At 45.0% G+C, this 16,386-nt stretch overlaps 2 protein-coding genes across 2 annotated transcripts in view; both read left to right on the forward strand.

Moving 5' to 3' along the window:
* Window positions 1-1,780, forward strand: part of LOC114667524 (sialic acid-binding Ig-like lectin 14) — a 31,859-nt gene extending 30,079 nt beyond the window's left edge. The window contains exon 8 of the mRNA XM_028822848.2: window positions 60-1,780. Coding sequence (XP_028678681.1) covers window positions 60-137 — 78 coding nt within the window. The 3' untranslated portion in view covers window positions 138-1,780. The remainder of the gene's footprint in view (window positions 1-59) is intronic.
* A 4,928-nt stretch (window positions 1,781-6,708) lies between these two features.
* The window catches only part of LOC114667527 (Schwann cell myelin protein-like), a 40,942-nt gene continuing 31,264 nt past the window's right edge, over window positions 6,709-16,386 (forward strand). Inside the window, exon 1 of the mRNA XM_028822851.2 lies at window positions 6,709-6,929. The gene's annotated coding sequence lies outside the window, so the exon portion shown is untranslated. The remainder of the gene's footprint in view (window positions 6,930-16,386) is intronic.

The raw sequence follows: 16,386 nt of genomic DNA on the forward strand, positions 1-16,386 counted from the left end.
CTAACGCACAGATTCCCAGTCCTGAACCTAATAATGACATTTGATCATTCTGTTTGCAGATACATGACAGGGTTGACTTCTACGAAAATGTGACAGCCGGGTTCAACTTCCATGCCCTTCACACAGGGAAAGCATAAATTTAATATCAAGATGGAAGACGTCATTAGAATATTTTTTTCTTTGCCAAAAAAATCATGAAAACTAAGAAGTCCTATTTGCTTACTGAAGCTTTTTGGGTTTGCCTTTGATAAGGTCCAGTGCGGTGGCACAGTGGGTGGCACTGCAGACCTCACAGAGTTTTGATTTCCTCTTTCCTTGTGTTCCCTCTGCGTCTGTGTGTTTTTTTGCTCCACACAATCTGAAGGTGTGCCTTTAGGTTGACCACCCTGAAGTGAATGAGGGCACATGTGTGAGTGAATGATGGACTGGAACGCCAGTTATGGCTGATTTGATTCTTGTACCAAGTGCTACGTGGAGAGGCTCTGTCCTCCTATAGCCCTGCAGGAGAAAACAGCAGTTTCAGAAAATGGACAACTCGATGGAAGAACTGGCTGCAGGATTTCATCAGGTTGCTGTTCACCAAAACACAAAGGCATTGCATCAACTTTCAAGTTCTTGTCCAGGTGGCAGTGCCATGAGATGGCACAGGACAGCAGATGTGTCTCCAATGGGTTAATTAGAGAGACACAGAGTGAGAAAGAGACCAACACCAGCAATCGACGAGTGTCTTTTCAAGCTGCACACTTTAGAGTCGACAAGCTTGACATGCCTGGATTTGGGGGATTCTTCTTGTCAGGTTAAATGGAGACCACCAGTGGACAGCTGTTTTCAGATCAGGAATGTTGAATTGGTGTCAAGTCTGGGCACTGGCAGGGCCACTCAAGGACATTCCCAGGGTTGTCCCATAGCCACTGCTGTGTTGCCTTTTCTTTCTCCTCGGCCCAGTCTGAGGTCCACAGCACTCTAAGCAGGTCTTCATTAAGGACATCTCTGCATTTTGTTCTGTTTAGCTTTCCTTGACCTGGGCTAGTCTGCCAGGGCCTGATGATACCACCACCACCACCACCACCACCACCACACTTCATATGTGGAATGGCATTGTGCAGCTGATGAGCAGTGCCAGGATTCCTCAGACATGATGCTTAGCATCGAGGCCAAACAGTTTAACGTTTGTTTCTTCAGACCTGAGAATCTAATTTCTCGCAGTCCCAGAGCCCCTTAGGTGCCTTTTTGCAGCCCCCACGTGGGCTTCCATGTGTCTTCTATTCAGTAGAGGCCTCCGGCCACACTGTCATGAAGCCCAGATGGGTAGTGTGTTGAAGTAATGGTTGTCTTTCTGGAAGTTTCTCTGGAGATGGAGCTCAGCCAGAGTGACCATCAGGTTCAGGGGTCACCTGTCTTACCAAGACCCTTCTCCCCTGATTGTTTAGATTGTTCCAGTGTCTGGCTGTTCCAGACTTCTGCCATCTAAGAATTATGGAGGCCACTGTGCGATACGATCCTGCCTTGAAGCTCTGCTGGCAATTCCTTCAATTTCATGGCTGTGGACCTTCCATTGACCCCTCATCAGGTCCAGTCCATCAAATTGGTGGACTCCAAACATCTCCATGATGGTCAACAGAACGAGATACGCCTGAGCTAAAGCAAAAAGGGTTGAATACTTGTGACGATGTGACGATTCTGCAGTTTTTCATTTTTAATAAATTTGCACAAAATTCTCAAATCCTGTTTTCCCTTTTTTGTCATTCAGGGCCGTTGAGTGTTGTTGGGTGACGGACAAAAGGAGTCTGTTTGATTTTCAGCGTCGCAAGATGTGCCAGGGTCTGGATACGTTTGGCATGCACTGAGTATGTCTATCTGTGTGGCACTCACCATCGCGGAGGGTGGTCTCGTGTTTACAAGGGCACTCCGGACGCCTGTCGTGTTCTCTCGCTGTTTGCTCAGGAATGTGTCGAGTGGCCATTCGAGTCTCACTTACTGCAGAGCTTTAACATTTCAGTACATGCTAGCTACCCTATGGTTCTCTCCGAATGGGAAAGGGGACCCAAACAATGACTATTCCCTTAAAAGCCCCCCTTCCCTTATAGGACCACCCTACTTTACAAGTAACTCTCCACTAAATGTTCTTCTTCTCATAAACCTTCTCTCCCCCATAAGCCCCTCTTTCTTTATAGGACCACCTGTTTTACAAATAACTCTCTACTATAAGTTTCTCACCTATAAAGCCACTCTTTCCTTATAGGACCACCCTACTTTACAAGTAACTCTCCACTATATGTTCATCTCCCTATAAGGGCCCCTTCCTCTATAATCCCTTCTCCCCTGTACTTTCGAAGTAACTCTCCACTTCCCATAAGGCTTTGCTCCCCTATAAGTCCCCCATCCCTTATAGGACCATCGGTTTTTAGAAGTAACTCTCTACTATAGATTTCTCTCTCCTGTAAGGCCCTTCTCCCCTATAAGCCCCTCTTTTCTTACAGGACCACCCTACTTTACAAGTAACTATCCACTATATGTTCCTGTCCCCTATAAGTCCTCCTCATCGACAAGCAACTCTCCCTTGTAAGTCCCTCCTCTATAAGTTCTTCTCCCTTGTACTTTACAAGTAACTCTCAATCCTCAGTTCCTTTCCCCATAAGGTTTCAATCCCCTATAAGCCCCCCTTTCATAGAACCATCTTACTTTATATGTAAATCTCCATTACATGTTTCTCTCTCCTATAAGCCCCCCTCCTCTATAAGCTCTTCTCCCCTATACTTCACAAGTAACTATCAGTTATAGGTTCCTCTTCCCATAAGGCTTTTCTCTCCTATAGGACCACCCTATTTTAAAGTAACCTTTTATTATATTGCCACCCCCCTCCTCTATAAGCCCCTGCCCCCTATAGCTTACAAGTAACTCTCCACTATGCATTCTTCTCCCCTATAAGTCACTTGACGATGAGCACACACAGGTGTAAATGGCACCGGGTTAGAAGGGGGGGCTGCCGGTTTCTTTGTGACTTCCATCTCATTGTTGAAGGGCGGCTGGCTGAGCAAACAGACAAACGAGAAATTAAGAGTCGAAGGTGCGGCACGTAACAAGCGAGTGACAAGGAAGCAGAAACGAATGGTGCCGAGGGGGTAGCGGAGTGGCCCAGTGCTAGTGCTGTGATGTCACAATAAGGAGACCCGAAATCATGGCCCGGGTGCTCCCTGCGTAGAGTTTACATGTTCACCCCATGTCTGCACGGTGCTCTGGTTTCACTCAGAGTCCAAAGACCTGCATGTTAGGTGGACTGGTGATGCTAAATAACCCCTGACAGATGTGTGTGTGTGTGTGTGTGTGTGTGTGTGTGTGTGTGTGAGTGTGATCACCCTCTCTGACCTTCTGATCTTGGTGTCACTGGGACTGCCCTCAGGTGGCTTGAGTCCTGACTCTTGGGCAGTGTGTCCTGGTGATTAAAAATGCCAAGGGTGCATCAGGTAAGTATGGAGACACCCCAAGGACTGGTGCTGGGCCCTCTCTTCTGCTCTGTCTATACATCTCCTCACTTGGTCCTGTCACACTGCTGTTTCATAGTTGTTTCTATCAGGGCCCATGACAGCAAAGGGGCCTTTTCACCACTCACTCTCCTTCCCTCATGCATCAAAGTCACCAAGAGGGACCTAACCCCAACTGCAACCCTAACCTGTGCTAACAGGTGGACTCTTCCCCATCCCTTCTTCACTGCCCAAGCCTCCGCAGGGTGCCCGTGTGCCACATTGTTTAAAGTTCGGGCAACTGTCTCCTAAGGAGCTTATTTCATAAAGTCATCCATGGGCCTGAGGGGTCTTTATGCGGCCTTGTATACAGCTATACCTGCCATTCCCTCCAGAGGACCTCGCAGTATCAGATATAATCTCTGCAGGCGTCACTCGCACCGCTACCCCGGGGGAACAACTGAGCCCAGAGCAGCCACATGATCAGAGCACATAGCAGTAGGACTCAATTACTTTAGAGAAATCTTTCAGGGTTCTGTGACCAGCACTTGTCCCATGTAAGCCACTCACCACCACCAGTCCCAAATCCGCATACAATGAAAACTATTAAAGAAATGAAAAGAAAAGATATATTTACATATTAACAGACAAGACAGTGTAAACATAAGCCCCCAAAACAACAAGTGCATAACAGGAGTAACATTCATAAATTAGGATGTGAGATGCTGTCACTAGCGATAACCCGTCTCCCCCAAATTATCACAGTTTGGCTCACTGTCCTTAAAGCTCAAGAGGACGAAGAAACGCCGGAAACACAACGGAATATGCAGACAGCTGATGACAACAGCAGGAACGTTCTGTCCAGCCGGCCCATAGGCTGACCGTTCCAGAGCAACTACAGAAACACTCATCTCTTAGTTGTAACCCTCGGCAAAAAAACTTCTTTCCAGCAGAGGGCTCCCCTAGTGGATTAGCGGCGCAAAAACACTGATGCTGCTCGCTTCACCGCTCGCCTCTCTCTCTCTCTCAATTTCTCTTTCTCTCTCTATCTCACTCCCTCTCTCACTCTCTGTCTCTCTCACCCTGTCTCTCTTTCTCTCACTCTCTCACACACACACACTCTCTCTTTCACTGTCTCTCAGTCTCTCTCTCTTTCTCTCTATCTGACTCTCTCTCTCCCTCACTCATTCTCTCACACACTCTCTCTCCCTCTCTCAATTTCTTTCTCTCACTTTCTCTCTCTCACTCTTTCACTTTCAATTTTTCCTTTGCTTTCTCTCTCACTCTCTCTTTCTCTCTCACACACTCTCTACCTCTCTTTTCTCTCTCTCTCTCTCTCTTTCTCTCTTTTTTTTCTCTCTCTCCCATCCTTCCCTTCTGGATTAAATCCTCGTTAGGCCAGCTGTCCTGTCCACACCATGTCTTCTCCTTAAAGGCGCAGTTCCCCACTTTGGGGTGAACCCACAGCAAACCCATTTCCAGAGGTGCACATTCAGGAGATGCAAACTAACAACGGGCCAGTGGAGCATGTGGCACTCGCTACACACTGATCTTGCAAACTGGATGAAGGAGCACCACTTCCAGCCCAACCTGGTAAAGACGGACCTCCTTGTCATCCCTGGGTGTCTCCCTCTGTTCAGCACCCCATCTCTGCTCATGATCACTAACAGCCTTAAAGTCTGTGGTCATCAATGGCCATCTGACAGAGTATGTGGCACAGCCTCCGGTCCAGGCTTTGGTCTTTTGCAGGTGTCTGCTGGCAGGAGTACCGCCGTGTGGCACCAAGCCACTGCAGATGATTGAGAATGTAGCGGCACATCTGGGGCCTCATGTACAAATGGTACGTACGCCCGTTTCCTCTCACACTTTGAAATGTATAAAAACTAAATTTGGGGTAAAGCTGTGCACATTTTCATGGTAGCCCCCTATCTTGTGTACGCACATTTCTGTTTTTGTCCGTACGCCATGTTTTAGCGTTTATACATGAGGCCCCTGGTGTTTAACCAGCCAAGGCGGGCACATGTCACTCGTCTCTTCAGATCACCACATTGGCCCCCTGAACGTATTAACCTCAAATATCTGACAATGGCCTACAGAGCAGTCAATGGATCTGCACCTCTGGTCCTTCTCGACCGCTCGTCTCTGCTGATGCCACCTCTGCGTGGTATGAACCCTCAGTCCAGACTCTCTTCACGTGCAGTTCCCAGCTGATGGAATGAGCCGTCCACCTCCGTCTGAGCGTCTGTCTGCCTCAGAGGGTTTAAGGAGAGTCTGAAGACCCTCCTGTTTGGTGAATTTCTGTCTAACTGATGATGGCTTTGAGAGGCTTTCATAACGAATGAACTGTAACTCGCTTCTATTTTATGATGAGCGCTTCACTTGTGGGTGATCAATTTTGTCACCTTGTCCTGTCGCCAGGGCCGGATTTTCCTATAGGCTGACTAGGCTTCAGCCTAGGGCCTCAAGATCAAGAGGGGCCTACATTCAAATTGTTAGCAAAATTAAAATTACACTATTCTAAAAACAGTGAACACTAAAACACTGAACCGACAATAAGGAGAAATTCTACGCATATGACTAATAAACAAACATAAAAATGTATTGGTTAAGATCAACGCGTATTACGTATTTTATTATCTCTCATGTAATTTACAAACTTAAAAATGGAAGGTGAAAGGGCCTCATAAGTGGAATAGCCTAGGGCCTCTTTTCATATAAATCCGGCCCTGCCTGTCGCACTTAATAATAATAATTCTTTGCATTTATATAGCGCTTTTCTCACTACTCAAAGCGCTCAGCAATTGCAGGTTAAGGGCCCAACAGAGCAGAGTCCCTTTTGGTATTTACGGGATTTGAACCGGCAACCTTCTGATTGCCAGTGCAGACCCCTAGCCTCAGAGCCACTTGTTCCCAAGCAGCCCCCCCAGACGGATGTTTACTTCATTATGACGACCTTTTGTTAAGTCTCTTGTCTGCTAAGCAAACCCATGTAGACGTGAAATGTGTGCAGTTGCTTCTCCTGCCTTGCGCCTGATGTTGCTAGGTGAGGCTCCTGGTGGTCCTTGGCTCTGCTGTGGAAGCGGGAAAATGGATGGATGGGTGGGTGGATGTTTTGTTTGAGCAATACCCGCATTAGCCTCAATAATCGGCCCCCCAGGAGCGAGCCTGTGCATCCTCAGATATAGCGCCTTTACGACACAAACGCGCCTGAGCGCGCAGCCTCTTTAAGAAGACTTTCACAGCCATCAGCGGAAATCAGCAGCTCTGCTCTGTAAGGAAAAAAAAAAAAAAAAAACTCCTCCGCACTCTTTAAAAAAAAAAAAAAAAAAAAGGCTGCGCCTCCGATGAGCGGCGAGGTGACGGCGGCTTCCATGTTAAAAATGAGAACGGCGAGCTGAAGAAGGACGTCTGCTCCGTTCGGGCTGCCCGAGATCAAGCGGAGCTCAGCAGCGTCCAGCATCCTCACCTGTAAGTGCCGGCCGTCTTTACGCACCTGTCGCTGCGATCGTCTGGCGGCCACTGCGCGGGTTGATTTTGGGTTTTTTTTTTTAAGGAGGTACCGTCAAAAATAACGAGGTGGTAGTTAGGAGAAGGAGGAGAAACCTATCGGTCTGGAGGGGCCACCCCTATGCGCTGTTTATTCTCGAGCGCACGGATCACGAAATGAGACGCACCGAAGGGCAACACCGAAAATTCGGCCCGACTCTCTGTCGAGGCCATTCATTAGATATAACGTGGCTATCGACAGCCAGCCTCGTCGGACTCCCCAAAATAAAACACAAAAATTACATTAAAAACAAGAGAAATTCAATAAACGGTGAACTTGACATTCAGCGAGGACGTTTGCAAGAGCAGTCATTGATGCAGTGAGGCGGCTGGAGCGTCTGCTTCGATTTCAGCTTATTAATAAACAAAGTGATAGATTGTGCCCGCCTCGTGCCCTGTGATGGGTGTCGGGCTCCAGCCACCCCGTCACCCTAGAATGGAAAATGGTGGACCGATGGATAGATAAGGCACTACTATATAACAGAAACAAACGTCGACAGATCGACAGATAGCAAAGGCGCTATATAACTGATACACGAATGGAAAATAAGGCATTACATAATAGATTTAAATGTCGATATGACAAATTATTACATAGGTATAGGGCACTATATAATAGATACAAATGTCATAACAGATTGACAGATAGTTAAGGCGCTATATAACTGATACAGACGTCACTGTATAACAGAATGAAAAATAAGGTATTACATAATAGATATAAACGTCGCTCTGTGACAGATTGTTAGATAGGTATAGGGCACTATATAATAGATCAGTAGATAGTTAAGGCACTGTATAATTGATATAAACATCACTATATAACTGATAAGGCGCAATATAACAAGTAAGGTACTACATTATAGATACAAATATCTGTATATAGACGATAGATACATCTGTTAGATAGATAGATAGATACTCAATCTATCTATCTATCTATCTATCTGTTATATAGTGCCTTTCATTTCTATCTATCTATCTATCTATCTATCTATCTATCTATCTATCTATCTATCTATCTATCTATCTATCTATCATATAGTGCCTTTTCTATCAATCTATCTGTTATATAGTGCCTTTTCTATCTATCTATCTATCTATTATATAGTGCCTTTCATCTATCTATCTATCTATCTATCTATCTATCTATCTATCTATCTATCATATAGTGCCTTTTCTATCAATCTATCTGTTATATAGTGCCTTTTCTATCTATCTATCTATCTATCTATCTATCTATCTATCTATCTATCTATCTATCTATCTATCTATCTATCATATAGTGCCTTTCACGTCTATCTGTCTCCCGAGTCTCCCTTGACCCCCAGGTGACAGCCTGTCAGTTCCAATGTCACCTCATTCTCACGTAGAGCTGTAGACTTTTATTAATATAACGCATTTCAAAATGAGCCTGAAATGATGACCAGAATAAAGTCCCAAGTCCCCAGAGCCACGGTAGCCGCTGTGCCCGCCCGCCTGCATACTTGTATTTATTTCCCTGTTTTTTTATGTCTGTATAGAACCCGAGTTTATTTGTTTCGGTTTTTCTTCATTTTGTACCTGCTTGACCGTAGATGGCGGTCTCTAGAGCTGTGTGTGAATTCATCTGGCAGACGAGGAGACCATAAAGCGTGTGTGTGTGTGTGTGTTTGAGGGGTGGGCTGTTTGTGGATGTCGCTGTGCGTTGTGACCTTCTCCTCAGTTCATTTCATTCCCTTTGCGTTTTCTCACATGGCAGGCGCTCTTTTAGATGGCCGCAGTGCTGTCGATTTTTCTAGCAGCAGAATGCGGTTAAATGAAGCATTTTAAGGACGGGAAGAGAAAAAGGAAGAAGGCAGCCTGTGTAGTGGCGGTGCCCCCCTGCCTATGTGTGCTGCAAGCCTGCTGTCTATTTATGTGAAGCCACTGCCCTCGGAGCCCTGCAGGGTCTGCTTTACACGGCCCCCCGTCTCCAGTTTGAAGTGCACTCCGTACACAATGTCCACATTTCGACTGTGTATAAACAGTGCGGACTGCAGGGGGCACTCTAGAGCCGTCTCTCCACCCTGGAGTTGAGTTAACCCTTTACACTCTGAGTCAGTCCGCTGGCAGGACCAGACAATACAATAACGGAAAATGAAAAACAAAACAACGCATCAAATCATTGATTTGCTATAATTAAAGTACAGCGTACTGCAGTGGGTGAGCAGCATCGGTGGTCCTGGTGGGCCGCAGCGGTTGAAGGTTTTTGCTTCATGACAAGTCGTTCATTGCTGAGGAAGCACTTCTGGCTCCAGTGACGTTTTCTGCCTCATTTTAGTTGTCTTGTTTGTTAAGATTTTGAGCGCTGAATTGCTCATTTGATTCTTAAACAGCTTCATTCACAGTTCTTAATGGCTGCTCATTAGCAGTGACATGCAGATGACAGCGGAGCCAGCGGTTCTCCGTCTGACTTCTCTCCAGTCACACCTGTGTGTATTCATCAGGGTCTGTTTGGTTTAATAAAATACTTAGAAGGAGATGAAATCCTACAAACGACTCCTCTGTTTCAGGCTTCACATTGTTTGGATGACACCCTTAGAAAGGAAAAGAAACAAAATGTACGATTAAAGAGGGAGCTGACATGGCCGACTGGAAACACCGCAAGTCCTCTGCTATGGGCCAGGAGGGGCTCCTAATTAAGCAAACCAGCAGCCACTGCGGCCCTCCAGGACCACCGACAATGCTGACCCCTGCCATATTGCGTAACCCAACATCAGGTCACCATGCCGATGATATTGACTTATGCATACCCCAATACCAGGTTGCCATGCCAACAATGCTAAACCCTGCTGTATTGTGTACCCCAATACCAGGTTGCCATGCCGACAATGCTGACCCCTGCCATATTGCATACCCTAATACCATGTCACCATGCCAATGATACTGAACTATACATACCCCAATACCAGGTCACCATGCCAACGCTGCTTACCCCTGTGTACCCCAATACCAGGTCACCATGCTGACGCTGCTGACCCCTGCATACCCCAATGCCAGGTCACCATGCCGACACTGCTGACCCCTGTGTACCCCAATGCCAGGTCACCATGCTGACGCTGCTGACCCCTGTGTACCCCAATGCCAGGTCACCATGCTGACGCTGCTGACCCCTGCGTACCCCAATACCAGGTCACCATGCCGACACTGCTGATCCCTGTGTACCCCAATACCAGGTCACCATGCCAACACTGCTTACCCCTGTGTACCCCAATACCAGGTCACCATGCCGATGCTGCTGACCCCTGCATACCCCAATGTCAGGTCACCATTCTGATGCTGCTGACCCCTGCGTACCCCAATACCAGGTCACCATGCCGACACTGCTGACCCCTGTGTACCCCAATGCCAGGTCACCATGCTGACGCTGCTGACCCCTGCGTACCCCAATACCAGGTCACCATGCCGACACTGCTGACCCCTGTGTACCCCCATGCTGACGCTGCTGACCCCTGTGTACCCCAATGCCAGGTCACCATGCTGACGCTGCTGACCCCTGCGTACCCCAATACCAGGTCACCATGCCGACACTGCTGACCCCTGTGTACCCCCATGCTGACGCTGCTGACCCCTGTGTACCCCAATGCCAGGTCACCATGCCGACGCTGCTGACCCCTGCATACCCCAATGCCAGGTCACCATGCCGACACTGCTGACCCCTGTGTACCCCAATGCCAGGTCACCATGCCGACGCTGCTGACCCCTGTGTACCCCAATGCCAGGTCACCATGCTGACGCTGCTGACCCCTGCGTACCCCAATACCAGGTCACCATGCCGACACTGCTGACCCCTGTGTACCCCCATGCTGACGCTGCTGACCCCTGTGTACCCCAATGCCAGGTCACCATGTTTTTCTTTCTTCCCTCACAGATACAAGTTGTTGTATTACATCAGCACCTGCCTTCAAACCCCCCCCTCACTAGTTGGCTTTCTTGAGGGTCCTGACTTTTCTCTACTGAATGAGATGGCTGATTCAGGTTTCAAGCGACGTCACCTTCACTTTCTGCATTCCAGAATTGTATTTGTGTTCTTCGTAAAGACGTTTTTGACTCTTGCAGCCACTGGTGTTGTCATTTGGGTGCCCAGTTTTATTTCTTTACCAGCTATATTGTGATAGAGTGAGATGTCACTTGCAGGTCCCAAGAAGGTAGGACAGGAATCCTGGCCAGGATTAAGGAAGAATTCTTGCCCAGCCAGGAGGCCTCAATGCAGGGAATATGCCAATTGTAACCGCAAGTGGGCGCCACTGAGCCCCAAACCACAGACACACTAATCACCAGCACAATCCCAGGTTCAAATAAACGACTTTATTTTCTGCACAAAACCACAAGCAAAATACATTAATTCGCAATTCTCTCCTTCCACCTCCAAGAGTGCAGCCCACCGACCTCGCAGCCGGGCTCTCTTTGAAATTCAACCCAGGGACTGCTTCCGGCCGCATGTCCAGGTTGTTGGGAGCATTTCAGTTTCGTGTTGACATTAGGACAGTTCTTCCACCTGCAGCGCCCTCTGGTGGCACTCAACATTGCTGCGTTACCGGACTCCAACTCCCATGCCACCCTGCTGGTATCTTAATTGGGATTTAGCCTTGTGGAACACTGCCACCTATTGGTTGGGGGAATGAACTGTTCACGGCAGGTCCGCTCATTTTGTCCATCCATTAAGGCCCTCCTGGCCAAACAAGAATCCTTCCTTTATTCTGGCCAGGATGTCTGTGCTTCCCTCATGGCACCTCTAACCCGCGTAATCCAGACCAGGGTATGGGGGTGCTGGAGCCTCCCTCAGCTAGCACAAGGCAGGAACAAACCCCAGCCCACCAGTCCATTGCGGAAGATATTGAGCGTGGGTATGGCACTATATAAATAATATTTAATATTACAAGGGGCTTTGCCCCCGCTCGCTTCGCTCGCCAACCCTCGTGTTTGGTTTTCCAGATAACACACTTTTAAGATTTTTTTTTTCTTTGAATTGTTGCTATTTCGTTAGTTTCACTTTTATTTCTTTAAAAACAATATTTGAAATCTTTAGAGTCCCAACATGCTGAATCTCTAAAATGAGGTTCGTGAGACGTGTGTTTAATTTTGGGTATATTTGTGAATTTCCCCTTGAGATTAATAAAGTATCTATCTATCTATCTATCTATCTATCTATCTATCTATCTATCTATCTATCTATCTATCTATCTATCTATCTATCATATAGTGCCTTTCATCTATCTATCTATCTATCTATCTATCTATCTATCTATCTATCTATCTATCTATCTATCTATCTATCTATCTATCTATCATATAGTGCCTTTTCTATCAATCTATCTGTTATATAGTGCCTTATCTATCTATCTATCTATCTATCTATCTATCTATCTATCTATCTATCTATCTATCTATCTATCTATCTATCTATCTATTATATAGTGCCTTTCACATATCTATCTATCTATCATATAGTGCCTTTCATCTATCTATCTATCTATCTATCTATCTATCTATCTATCTATCTATCTATCTATCTATCTATCTATTATATAGTGCCTTTCACATATCTATCTATCTATCTATCTATCTATCTATCTATCTATCTATCTATCTATCTATCTATCTATCTATCTATCATATAGTGCCTTTTCTATCAATCTATCTGTTATATAGTGCCTTTTCTATCTATCTATCTATCTATCTATCTATCTATCTATCTATCTATCTATCTATCTATCTATCTATCTATCTATTATTATAGTGCCTTTCACATATCTATCTATCTATCTATCTATCTATCTATCTATCTATCTATCTATCTATCTATCTATCTATCTATCTATCTATCATATAGTGCCTTTCATCTATCTATCTATCTATCTATCTATCTATCTATCTATCTATCTATCTATCTATCTATCTATCTATCTATCTATCTATTATATAGTGCCTTTCACATATCTATCTATCTATCTATCTATCTATCTATCTATCTATCTATCTATCTATCTATCTATCTATCTATCTATCTATCTATCTATCTATCTATCTATCATATAGTGCCTTTCATCTATCTATCTATCTATCTATCTATCTATCTATCTATCTATCTATCTATCTATCTATCTATCTATCTATCTATCTATCTATCTATCTATTATATAGTGCCTTTCACATATCTATCTATCTATCTATCTATCTATCTATCTATCTATCTATCTATCTATCTATCTATCTATCTATCTATCTATCTATCTATCTATCTATCTATCTATACCGTAATTCAGGATTGGTTTCTCCGTTTGGAATTTCAGCACAGACAAAGCGATCTTCATCATCAGTGACCAATAAATGCATGTGAGGTAAACTCCGTGTTTGAAATTCTCTTAATTTAAATTTCAAAGCCTTACAATATTTCCATACTTCTGACATATCCCGTGTCCATATATTCGATCTCTATTCGCCTTTTCGTTATTTCTCCAAGTAATAATTTCTCTTTGTTTGCGGTAATGCGCTCTTTGCTGTCTTTGTTTTTTGACACTTTCGTTTTTTTCTCCTTTCATATTCTCTATTTTGCTCTCATGTGTTTCGCACCTACGTTTTTTTTTGAGTCTTTTGAATTCCAGTTTTCGTTTTCTCTAACCTGCTCTGCACGTGTTTGGCCCCCTTGTTTTTGAACCTCTTTATGACGTTTTACTTTGTTTCCTACTCTTTGTCTTTTATTTCTGACCTCGCTTTGTCCCGCTATTTTTTCACTGACACTGACAAAGCTCGCCAGTCCTGCCCACTTAATTCTTCTAAAATGACATCAAGTTGAGTTTTTAAAGTCCTGTCCGCCACACGATTTGCTCGCTCATTCCACGTGTCTGTTTTTCTCTTCCTAATGTTTCTGCCAAATTTCCCCTTCACAGGTTTCCCTCAGTGTCCCCCGTGTTCTTGCTGAACTTGTTTTAAAGTCAGGGTCTCGAGCCACTGGACTGGACTGCACCTTTCATCATTTTAAAGACTTCAGCTTAAAGGCTCAGCTCTTTTAATCTTTACCACTCGTCTCTCTAGCCCTGTAATCAGCCTCGGCGCTCCTCTCTGGACTTTCTCCTGTGCTGTTATGTCCTTTTTGTAGCCTGGAGACCAAAACTGCCCCCCGTACTCCAGATGAGGCCTCATCAGTGTGTTATAAAGCTTAAAGGTTTGTCACAGAAATGCCCCATCATGGAGTTTGTGACAATAATGACCGTATGAAATGTGATTTGAAAATAAGGGACATAAAAAGTGAGCCTTCTGATGGCGTCTAAGAGACTCTCAGTCCACTCTCCTTGTTACGTGCACAGATGACAGGGAAATTCTGACCCTGCATGAAGCCCACGCATGAAGCCCCCCCCTCCCAAAAACGTTTTGGTTTTCATCCTGCCGCAATGAAACGTAATGGCAGGCAGTGTGGCACAGGTAGTTGAGGCTTTGGACTTTAAACCCTGAGGTTGTGGGTTCAAATCCCATTCCTGACATCACTTTTGTGACTCTGGGCAAGTTGCTTCACCTGCCGGGGCTCCAAATGGCAAAACAAAACAAATGCACCTCCGATAATTGTAGCTTTGGATAAAAGGCGTCAGTCAGATAAGCGAATTATAAAAAGTCAAGCTGCATACAAAGAAGTGTGAGGGTTATTTCCATCCTTGTGGTCATTGTCACAGCAAGACCGTGCAGTTCTGCTAATGTGTGTGTCACGTCACCCCGGGTCTAAATCCGGCCAGTCGCTCTTCTGCAGCCCCTACTGTCTATTTATATTAATTGGAGAAATTAAACTGCGCAGTGACCCCTTACAGTACACTACTGGAGGAATCGCGGCGGGATCAGGCGCACCCACTACAGCCAAATCAGGTAGGACTGGCGGGCCGTCAAGCTGCTGGACCTCAAGGGGCGAAGCCCCTGAGCACTGCTGCCATGCTGTCCCAGCATCCTCCAATTCAGGGCCGATGTTGCCTGCGTGGCATTGAGCTCTCCGTGTGCTTGCAGGTTTTACTTCAGGTCCTCCGGTGGTCCTCCGCCTGTTAGCTCAGTCTGTGATCTAAGAGAGCTCTTCTGTGTAAGCGTACGAGTGTGTGTGTGTGTGAGTGAGAAGACCCCTTAATGGACAGGCACCCCACCTTTATTACTTCTAGCCTTGTACCCAGGACTGCCAGGATAGGCTCCACAGCCCCTGACCCTGAAGTTTAAAAGGTTATGTGAAGCGCAAAAGCAAAAGGAAAAATAAAAAGGGGCGAAGAGGAAGAAACAAAGAAGGGTTACGACATTTTAGTGACAGAGCCATACTAAGGCGTCCATTACACGGACCACTGTATGATTAAAGGAGTATAAGTCATAACAGCCTCAGAAGTGCTTCAAACAATTTGGAGTCAGTGGGGGCTGAATCCTCTCTGGGCAGGAGACCACCGTGGGCAGAATGCCAGTGTATTGTAGGGTACACCCCAGAGCCCACGGAGAATGGCTAAGAAAGCACCCTGCACAACTTTAGGGAGAACACGGAGACGTCGCTGAGACAACCTGTGAGGCTGAATTCGTGAAGCTGGAGAGCTATCCACTGTGCCACCAGGCTGCCTGGTATACAGAGGTCACTTTATATAATACAAGCTGTGCTAGCCGTCTGGGACAGGTTGAATAATAAATAAGTAATAAATGTACACCTCCGTGTTAATGTTTGCAGTGCACCATGAAATGCATGTGTCGCTGAGGCCATTTGGTACAGGAATTGAAAAAGCTGTGTTAAGGTTTGTGATGCACCATCTGTTGGAATGACAAAGACATAACAACTAGACAGAAACACAAACACTAATCCATTTATTAGGGTTGATAATATAATATAATATAATATAATATAATATAATATAATATAATATAATATAATATAATATAATATAATATAATATAATATATAAAGCAGACTGTAACAATCTTGTGGTCTGGTATGTATGTTATCATCCAGTGGACGCTCGGAATGTTTCTGGTGAGCTCTATAAAAGCAAGTGACAGTTTTATTATGAAAAATCTGTAGTGTTATTTGTTTGCTCTTTAATATTTGTCTCTAGTTTTCATTTTGCACTATTCTTATTGCAGTGACATTGTAGTGGTAAAATTTGGACACAGCCCATTTCTCACATGGGAAACTTTATGTGGCGTGTTTAAGGGTGGCAAGTCCTAAGAACCTTTATATATCAGCTAAAGATGGAAAAACTAAACACATCGAATATATAACAAGGCACTTCAGTGAACAATACAAGCACATTAGTGAGTCTTCTTTGTATCTTAATTTATTTTTATTTTTAAAGTTGTGCTTTTTTTTTTAATATATTTTTCTCAAACAATTAAAAAAAAACTTTATTTTCCT

Source organism: Erpetoichthys calabaricus, chromosome 17 (genome assembly GCF_900747795.2).
Source record: "Erpetoichthys calabaricus chromosome 17, fErpCal1.3, whole genome shotgun sequence".
Taxonomy (NCBI): domain Eukaryota; kingdom Metazoa; phylum Chordata; class Cladistia; order Polypteriformes; family Polypteridae; genus Erpetoichthys; species Erpetoichthys calabaricus.